Genomic DNA, 10443 nt, shown 5'->3' with positions numbered 1-10443 from the left:
TTAGAAACTGTACTTTCAGTTATGTTCCAGGATTATAAATTACACTGTTCTAAAGAAATCACCTGCATTCATACCGATTCTGAACGGTCATGTAGTTTCCAAACAGGTGTTCATATACAATATTTTACCACTATTAAAGCTTTACTTACATATGCAGATATAGATATGTGTAAAAAAAAGAAATGATTGAATTTTTAACTTAAAAGATGATCAAACATTGCTACTATGCATTAAATCCATTTTATTATGCAAGTGTTGTAAACATTCTAACACAAAAGTACCAATTATAAAGAATTATTTTCATTACAAAAAACAAATTTAAGTAATACAAATGTCAGGGATAACATTCTGCAACTAGCCGGTAAAGCACAACCCCCACGTTGACCGTTTATGCTGCAGTAGAAATTTGCATAGTTAATGGTTGTTCTTGTCAACTTCTCAGAATACAAGTCCAGGCTATTTTAGTATTTAACGATATATTATTTTAAAATTTATAACAAAATTAGGTTTTTAAGTCTGGGTATATATGCATTCTATATTCCAAATTAGTGGTGTTTAAGTTGCTTTACTACATTTCTATTTTGTGGTCAGGAAGCAGAGTTCCTTGTGCAATGATAGTGAGTTATCTGAACCTTAAAAGCAGTGAAAGTCAGTTGTGAGCCCAATCTAAATATGTTTAGTTAACAGCAAAAGGAAGAAAACTTAGATAAGTCACCACCTGATAACTACACACATACTAATTTTTGCTCCACTTTCCATAGAACTTTAGAAAATGAAGCCAGAACCATCACATGGCTTGTTCTGCAGATGTATCACTTTTGCATATTAAATGTCAAATTGGGTTATTTTCAAAGGTGTAGGCTCTGGGGCTGCTATTTAATCTGTTTTTACTACCTGGCAGATCAATAAATAAGAATGTAAGTTGAGGGGGCAGACTTCAATGTCTGCATCCTTGTTCTACACCAATAACTCAATGTACAGTAAATGCAGGAGGACAGATCCAACAACTACACATATCCCTACAATCCTATTCCCATTTTTCAATGCTGCTACCTAATGGGTTTTCCAGCAGAGATTTCAAGTGAAAAATGTATTTTCTACTGGCCAGATTTAGTGCCTGATCCAGTATATATACTTGCACATGTTACACACATGAATGCCTCTTTAATAGGAATCTACTCTTGCAGCTTATTATTGGTATTAAAACACAGTATGACATCAGTGAGGTATTTATTATTCAATTAGAAAAATACATTGAAAATACATTGAATTTTCTTGCTTGGTTTCAGTGTTACAAAATGTTCAGTAGTCCATTCTCAATTGACCGCATGCCATAATTGATTGCTCCCAAGCACAGAGCAAAGTTATTTTATGCTACAATATAGAGTAGACAGTGTAGTACCATAGTTAGTCTTTGTAGCTTTAGGTATAAATGGGTTGTGGCTCTGACAGCAGAAATCACATTTTTTGGGCCTTGATTGTTGCTTGGATGTGGACAGGAAATTTACAAGTAAAGGATCAAGAGAGTTCTCCACAATCTGCAATAACAATCTTTTTTGTAGGGCGACCACTCCTGTGTCCACAACTTTCAATTTTCTTTACTATGTCATAGCCTTCTTTCACTTGGCCAAATACAACATGCTTCCCATCCAGCCTGGGAGAAATAACAGCAGTAATGTTAGTCTAAAGTTTATAGATTACACTTATTAGCCAGGTAAAAATAAAAACATGCATCCTGCACATAAAGAAGTAATGTAAATGAAAGACTGCAACAAAAATATATTCCAGTGTTCAACACACCTTTTTATCTTTCCTTTGAAATTCAGTTATAAAGACTAAAACGGCACATTTACAGTTATCAAATAAAGTTAATTTTGACTAACAAACTTGGAATAGGAAAATTTTAAATCTTTCAACATTGTCGTATATAGTTATAAACTTGACTGTCATCTCCATTTTAAGAATAAAAGGGAGCAGACCTATTGGCCGGCTAGTTCCACTGGCCATAATGCAGAAAACATGCTAATCCTTAGGACCATTTTACTTTCATTTTGTGGAAAGTTACTTTTACGGTTCAGTTTTTAATCAGAAACAATGAAAAATGACATAATATATGTATAACATATACAGTATACTGGAATATGGAAGTTCAGAGGCTTAACACTCACCATTCTGTTTTTGTTGTGCAAATAAAGAACTGGGAACCATTTGTGTTTGGCCCTGCATTAGCCATTGAGAGAACACCTAAATAAATAAGACGTTAATTATAAATTGAAATAACATTTTGCATAATGAAAGCATACCAAGCCAACAAAGAACTCCCTTGTAAAAACACTCACACCCACACTCGTTGATTGTCCATTGCAGACAAATAACTTAAATTTACCATCCAGGAAAGTGAAACCTAACTGTAATTGGTAGTTGTAGGCGACATTTTTCACCTTTTGGATTTGTTTGCTAACCTCTGTATATGACCTAATTTGTCACCATGAATTTATGTACTTGGATAGATGTACTGTACATCATACAATGTTCTTAATCTTTCCACCTACAAGTCCTTAAACAGTGCAACTATTACTACTGAAATGCCACCCAAACAGGTCACCCTAACATTGTTCTACAGATATAAACTCCCATTGGATATTAAATAGCCAGCAGAGCAGACATAGGTGTGCAGGGGCATTATACAGAATTTAGTCCCCATACTTTGTATACATACATATATCCAATATGAACTAGTACGAAGCCCTAATGTACAAACATTGAAGGTTTTGTAACAATCAACTGCACATTATTGGTGGGTCTGCAATATAGGTCGCATCCAGAGATAAATGTGTAAAAAAATAAAATAAAAAACCGGGCCTAATTTTACTTTTTGAGGTTATCTGTGATGCTTGCACGCCAAATCTTGGTGTGTCAAACATTTGGCTCGGTGTGTGCCTACGAGTTGGGACTTACCTGGTCCTGTGTGTTTCAGCATGAAGTTTTCATCAGGGAAGCGACTTCCATAAATAGATTTCCCACCAGTTCCATTGTGATTTGTAAAATCTCCACCCTGAAAAGTAAAGAGGTAAATAAAAAAGAGGTTAATCCAGAAATACTTTGAAGAAAGAAGAGATTAAAGTGACCAAGTATAAAAACAATACCCCCCTCCAGTGTATAGCAGGCATTCTTCAGTACCAAGAAGTGCATCTATAGCCAAAACCTTTCTCCATTCCATTTAAAACAAAAAAAAAAAAATGTGTGTTGGGAAAAAAATATACTTGAACTTGCCTCTCCTACACTGTATATCCATGCACAGTACCAATCACTTGGCCTGGGCACTGTCACAAATGGAGTGCATGTCCAGCAACGCACTGGTATTGACCATCAACATTTGGTATTTTCCCAACAATCTTTGCAAAAGCTGGAACCAGGAATGCAATCGTGGACAGGAGTCAGATAAATAGGTTAAGAAACCCAAAGATGCCCACTGGGAAGAATAGTTTTTTTAAAGATAAAACTCCATGCAAAGGCTATATTATATGTACTTTGTCCTACATCAAATAGCTATAGTATAGGGCTGCTGCTTGGGGCACCACTCAAATGGTTCTTCTCTTCGCTCTACAGAAATTACATGTTAGGGTTGAATCCATGTAGTAAGGAAGATTCTAAAAAAGGTTTATTAGTTGCAGCAAAATACTATGACCACAGTGGCTCCCACTATGAGACAGTGGCCAGTAGAACAAGAGAAAATCCAGTATATGGAGCTGCTCGTTGGAGCATGAAGAACAAATGGAGAAATATAAGCTGATATTGTCTGTCTGGGACTGCTTCAAGGAGTCACCCCAGCTTTGAACCTTATGGTTCTGACCAGAATGGTATTAGTTTGCGCTGAGGATGTGAATTTATACTCCCTCCCACCCACCCCCCCACATTACTCTACCCACCACACTTCACACCCATATCACTCCCCCTCAATCCCTAATCATTGCCTCCCCACCCCCCTGTCCGGTGAGGCTGAGTCTATGTATGTCTTCTAGGTGATTTTTGTCACGTTACAAAGTTTCAAAAGATGTTTAAAAGTAACATGAGGACATCCTTTTACCAATTTACATATAAACAAGATCCTTTATCAAATATTAGATATTTAGCCTTCAATACCTCTAGATTATTTTATCGCTTTAGACTTTACCTACCTGGCACATAAAGTCAGGAATTATTCTGTGGAAAGTCGATCCTTTGTAACCAAAACCCTTCTCTCCAGTGCATAATATACGAAAATTCTCTGTAACAAGAAAGATTAAATTCTCAGTTTTCTAAATACGAAAACTAGTATACAAACTATACAAAAACAGAATACTTTAATTATATATATATATATATATATATATATATATATATATATATATATATATATATACACACACACATATTTAAACAGTGGGAGGTCACATACCACATAATCAGATTACATTTTAATTCTCTATGTTACAATGAGAAATTAAAGTATGAAATCTGATTCCAATGCCAAGGAAGCTTATATTATAGAAAACCAGTGCTCAGCCATCCTGGGTTAGTTTTGACTTGAAGATGTACAAAACTACTGGTATGTAAATGGTAGAAGCCTGCATAACCTTAGAGAAAAATCATGCGGACCAAGCCCTTGCAATAAAATGAAACCAGGAACTCTTTTGAAAGGTCACAGTGCCAACCCAACACTTGTAAATATATGTAATCAGTACTTACCAGCAGTTTTTGGCACCACATCATTTCTTAACTAAAAAAAACAAAAACAAATTATAAAATTCTAAATATCTATGCAAAGGTAAAACTGTACTGTAACATTCATAAAAAAAATGTAAATTCAACAAAATAGCCAAACTTTACAACCAAATACATCAGCAACATGAATATGCACCTTTGTGTACTACAGTACAATATAAGAAAGAATACACACTTGAATTGATCAGGTATATAGGCAAAAGTATACACTTATGAACTCCATTTATAAAGGAATGAGTGAGACACCACTAATGGAGTTGAGAGGGAGAACACACATCTGAAGCAATTATAAGCAATACAAAAGCCATAGCATTTTAAAACATCTGGTTGCATGTTCAAACTTGACTTCCTGACCTACATCCTGCAGCTTTCAATAGGTATGAAGTTTTACATAGTACAGTACTTTTCTTTATTAAATGTTTTACCTGCAAATGTGCATTATAAATTGTGGAATAAAAATCTTACATTGTAGAGCAGTGTTTCTCGTCCTTTTTAACATGGGAGATCCCTTGAAAACGTTCAGGTCTTAGCGAACCCCTGCTATATGTACTATAGCCACATATTACAGTACATTAACTTGGTGGTTAGTGGGAAAAATATCAATCTTACAGCCAAAGCGATCATTGGTGTCAGTTAAACTGACCTGAGGGGTCCAAATTGCTCATTGTCCAATGAACCCCTAACAATCTCCGGACCAACCCTAGGGTTCCATGAAACCCTAATTGGGGAAACACTGATCTAAACATGAAAAAAAAGCCATTATAACATATAAAGATATTTTTTATTTATTAAGGGTTATAGGCTCACTTTACGTGCTATGCTTTGTAATATGCTTGTGAGGTTAGCTAGATGATGGAACTGCAACCATCAAACTTCAGATGAGCTCTCATCCATGAAGTTTATGTCTGACAAAGTAAACAAAACAAGATAATAGGTCTTACGTACATTTTTTCCCATCACACTAATTTCAAAACTATGCCTTTTAAAATAGCTGCTTGCTCAATGCCAGTTATGACAGCTTCTCGTTACTTTTTGTCATGAATCCATTTCAGGATTTCAGGCTTTGCTTCCGTGTGTGAGCCATGCTCCTAAGCATGTCACAGTCATGCAGACTTCTCATTATATTACTAGGGTTATAGTGACACAATGAGGGAGGCGTTCGTTCAGACACTGCATGAGTAACCAGAAATGTTATACAATACGGAATAAACAGAATAGGAAAACATTTCCTGATTAGGCCAAATTGTTTTTGTTGTGTCAGGTTTTAATTTTAACTCCACTGGATGATAAAACTTGCTGACTCAAGAGAGCAGTTCATCTTGAAATATCACTGAACACACCCAGAGTAGCTTCTACAGTTGTCAGATTTGTTGCCTTTACACCTTGCAGATGATCCTGATGTGGTTTCTGTTTAATGTCACCATTTTGGATGAAGGTTTTATTAGGAAAATATTTGATTCTCTAAATAACAAATAGACATCCTACATCTTATTTACACACCAAAACCATTTCAATAATAGGCTTCATTTGAAACTAAATGGGTTGCTATAAATGACTGCTTAAGGGTTTATAAAACAAAACTCCTTTTGCAAGCCAGTAGTTTCTAGTAATCATGTTGGTTTTAGAAAATAGTTAACTTGGTAATTCTTCTTGATCAGTGAGGCACTCAGTAGCACAGACAGCAGGGGAGCCATACACCATGCTTTTTAAATTTTTATTTATTTACAGGGCAGGGTATCTAAAAGCTACTGACAGCTTAAATATTGCTTGGTAAAACTTCACACACACTGATGAATAAATAAAGTATGGAATGACACGCATCTAAGTTTCCAGTTATGAGAGAATTTCACATGCATACGGTAGTCTACAAAAAAAAGAAAAAGAATGGGTGTGGAGCAAACAAATGTTGTAAAAGGCACAAAGATAAAGAAAGAAAATAAATACACAAACCAGAATAAAATGCCAACTGATTATATATATATAATCTGGCTTCCAGATGGTCCTCTGCCTGTCATTGAAAGCACCTTGAAGCCATGCTATGGGTCCTTTCATTTCTATTCTATAGCCAAGGATTTCTTTTTTTTCTCTAAGAAAAGTGATCACCTCAGCTGCACAAAAATTAAGCATTAAGTATAATAATGTGCGTATAATTATTAGGTACAGTTAAAAAGAGCAAATTATCACCTTATAGCAACAAGGTCATTTAGGTCACTGTTGGGCCCAGAACACACAAAAAAACTAAATATAGAGAGATGAGATCTAAGTTATGGTCACTAGGAGTGATCCATCTACACACTGAAAAACCAATATATCAAACGCTTTTCCTAATCTCCCAAACCAGTGCCACCCTTAGGGCTAGAAATGGGGGGTCTAGGTAGTTAGGGTTTGATTAGTGGCCCTTTTTCTTTTATGGTTAAATATGGCCCGCAAATCATGGACCTAAAAACAATAACACACCCTCAATCATTCATCAATTTAGGAAGTGTTGGCAAACTAGTCATGTCCACCACAAATTCCAGCTACAGATATAGAAACTGAATATCCATTCTGCAAATAAATACAATTATTGTAATTTTTTACTAAAACCACGTTTCTTCACCTTTTTTAACATGCCGAATCCCCTTAAATAACCACAGCTCAAAGTACTTTAGTGTGGAGGTCGGCAAGAAGAATGCCTCTTACATTGCTGGCAATGTCACCAATACAGATTGCCAAAACAATCATTGGTATTACGTAGCCTCTCTAGTGGTAATCCCGAGTGTGGCTCGGGGATAATTTCATTACAAAAAGCGGTATTTGAATTGAGGGCTTACCTGGTCCCCATGAGCCTGTGGAGTCCTGCAGCGATGCCGGTCTAGCATCTGTGTCCCCTTGGCAATGGCTGGCTGGCATTGGCGTACCCTGACCTTGCATCCCCGGTCTGTAAACGTTGGGGATGTGATGCCGGGCGGCAGGAAATTTAAGATAGGTATTTTTAAATGTCAAAGTACTGGTTTGACATTTTAAAATACTCAAATAATCATACCGCCAGGGAGGTAAACTGACCCTAGAGCAACAAACTGCTCATTGCAAGAGCAACCCCTAGTAACCTCTGAAGGAACCATAGGGTTCCAGGAAACCCTGGTTGAAAAATACTTGTCTGGGCCAGGATACTATCTGAATGGAGTTTGCAGGTTCTCCCTGTGTTTGCGTGTGTTTCCTTCAACATTCCAAAAACATGCAGTTAGGTTTATTGGCTACCTCCCTCAAAATTGACCTTAGACTATCTTAAAGACATATGACTATAGTAGGGACAATAGATTGTGAGCTCCTTTGAAGGACAGCTGGTGACATGACTGTTTAAGGTGCTGCATAATATTTTGGTGCTATATAATTACTGTACAATAATAACACCAAATAAGTATGTAGGTTTACATTAGGCTGTTGTGGCTTTTTGGTAAATTCTAGGCCAAAACTACCCATGCAAAGCTGCAAAACACATCAGCACCACTCTTGTTCTTCACTCTTGAACAATTATAATAGGGATTGGTGTGCTGGAAAATACCAAAACACCTCTACCAGGTCCTGGCAGCACCGAAAGGCATAACAAAACACGGCCAGTTTGCACAAATTAAAGTACAAGCCATCCGCTAGCTAGGAACTTTCTTCTGGCAGGAAGTCTACATACTATCAGCGTACACCATACACACAACTCCCCATGCTAAGGTCACCTTGTGTGGTTCACTAAACAAATGTGCTGGTGTGATAAAAAAAAAAAATGCCAGCTCAGACACATGAACAATGACCTTGAGACAGAAAGTTACATCAGATCAGCTCTACATCCCTTGCCCCATAACCTGAAATCAACCTGGCCAGACATGTCAACCTGCCTTGAGTGAATGATGAAATAAGAATTACTGATCACATTAACTTATTTTAGTAATATTAAATCATTTTAGGGTCAACTAATACTCCTAATCTCAGTGTCTTTGTGTAAATATAAATTAGATCTATACAAAATACCTAGAAGTGATGGAAGGTGATTAATGCAGCCAGATCTAAGGTGGTCACATAAATGGGAATAATCACAATCCATGCCAGTATTGATCATCAGCTGTCTGGGGGAGAAGCAACAAGCTGATCACTGGGACAAAGCAAATGACAGATATCAGAGCAGCACATTCTAGAAATCCTCCATAGGCCTGTGTCTATATACATGGCACCATTGATGATCGGTGCATTCATGTGTCCTGCCAAGGCATTATAAATTACATTCACATGAAGGATTTCATTGAAACAATGAAAGCAACACAAACAAATCTTACCTCCAATACAATCCTCCCCAGAGGTTTGTTGTCAGCCGTGACATCCAGGTACACTAGCGGGTTTTTCTTGGCAGAGCCCTCGGAAGAGCTACAGGCTCTCCATACGGTGATTGAGCCGGAACCGGACCGGCAGCCCCGGAGCAGCAGCCTGCTAGTTAGTGCCAGCATGGTGCGAGCTTTGCATGTGTCTGTGCCGCCACTATGCTCTTATATATACACACCGCGCACAGCGACAACAGCGGTCACAGGAGGTAGTGCAGAGGCCAGTCAGAATGATGTGACATTCAGTGTACAAAAAACCTGCTGGACAACATTGTACCTGTGCTCTGTACTAATGGACAGTAGGTAAAGCACATTCAGTGCTCGTGTCTCATTCATTGACAATGTGTTTGTAATGTACTAGTATGCTGTCACATGTGGCCAAAGTTACGACTTGTGAGTATTGTGAGCAGTTGTAGTCTTCTCTAATGAACACATTTTGCTTTTTTCAGTGCAGAAATATATTAGTACAATAGGACAGGGGCGAGGGCCAAGCAAACACAGGGGAGCATACCAACTCTATGCCTCAAGTGTCCCAGGTAGAAGGCCTAACGAGTCAGCTAGTCAGGATTGTGCGGGTTTCAGCTGCCATATTGGCCCCATTGTCACGCACTGTTTTTCACACAACTCCCTGTGGTACCACCAATCGGGCTTTGAATCGGACTATATCATTTTTATAACCTAGCTGCTGGACTTTGGGAGGGGTTGGCACACAACAAAATGGCGCCCCACGCACACAAAGGGTTAAATGTACATTTTTATTCTTCCCCATTCTTTGCTTCAGACAACAGTTTGCCCAAAACCACCAATCACAGGCACTTCATAGCTGACAACGCAGGACTGAAAATTGTCTACCTGGGGAGAGGAGAAAGGTTCAAGCCATCAGTAAACTTAAGGACAAGGTAAGTATAGTCATTTTTTTTTTTACCTATGGTGAAACATGCATTTAACCCCTACAGTACAAGGCAAGCCCCATTACAAGGGTCATGTGGAGTGTCCATTTGGGGTAATAAACTGGACCAACCCTCATTACTGCAACCAATTTGTGCTGTTTAATTTTAGCGCTGGCTGTCTCCTTTTTGAGCTTGTGTTTTAGTATGGATTGTTTGTTAGTTCAACAAAAATCATATACAACATAAAGACAGGGGCTTTAATGAATGTGTGAATCACTTTGCGCTTCTTTGGACCAGAACCATATTGGAACATATTGTTAATCCAAAGATTAGTTCTAGCAGTGATTGAGATGTTCTAAGCTACCTAAAGTCCCGTACATATGTGAAATCTGTCTGGGGATAACACAGTGCTGTTGCCACAACAAATGAAATTGGTCATTCCT

The 10443-nt window shown here is 37.7% G+C and overlaps 1 protein-coding gene across 1 annotated transcript; it reads right to left on the bottom strand.

Moving 5' to 3' along the window:
- Positions 1–221: 221 nt before the first annotated feature.
- On the bottom strand, positions 222–9260 carry PPIF (peptidylprolyl isomerase F). The gene is made up of 6 exons (XM_072424091.1): positions 9069–9260; positions 4729–4759; positions 4179–4267; positions 2959–3055; positions 2169–2244; positions 222–1654 (listed from the first exon to the last, which is right to left on the bottom strand). Exons 1-6 carry the CDS (start codon positions 9234–9236, stop codon positions 1519–1521), a joined length of 597 nt encoding a protein of 198 aa, XP_072280192.1. The 5' UTR covers positions 9237–9260; the 3' UTR covers positions 222–1518.
- Between the last annotated feature and the right edge of the window lie 1183 nt (positions 9261–10443).

The sequence above is a fragment of the Pyxicephalus adspersus genome, chromosome 10 (assembly GCF_032062135.1).
Source record: "Pyxicephalus adspersus chromosome 10, UCB_Pads_2.0, whole genome shotgun sequence".
Taxonomy (NCBI): Eukaryota; Metazoa; Chordata; class Amphibia; order Anura; family Pyxicephalidae; genus Pyxicephalus; species Pyxicephalus adspersus.
Note: the sequence above shows the minus strand (reverse complement) of the source record. Positions and strands in the feature narration are given on the sequence as shown.

What these genes read in the sequence shown, in the direction of transcription:
- PPIF (XM_072424091.1), bottom strand. Translation starts at nt 9,236, where the DNA reads ATGCTGGCACTAACTAGCAGGCTGCTGCTCCGGGGCTGCCGGTCCGGT. An exon ending in TGGGGAGGATTGTATTGGAG is followed by an intron (nt 4,760 to 9,068) that starts GTAAGATTTGTT and finishes TGTTTTTTTTAG; the next exon opens with TTAAGAAATGATGTGGTGCC. An exon ending in TTCCTGACTTTATGTGCCAG is followed by an intron (nt 3,056 to 4,178) that starts GTAGGTAAAGTC and finishes TTTACTTTTCAG; the next exon opens with GGTGGAGATTTTACAAATCA.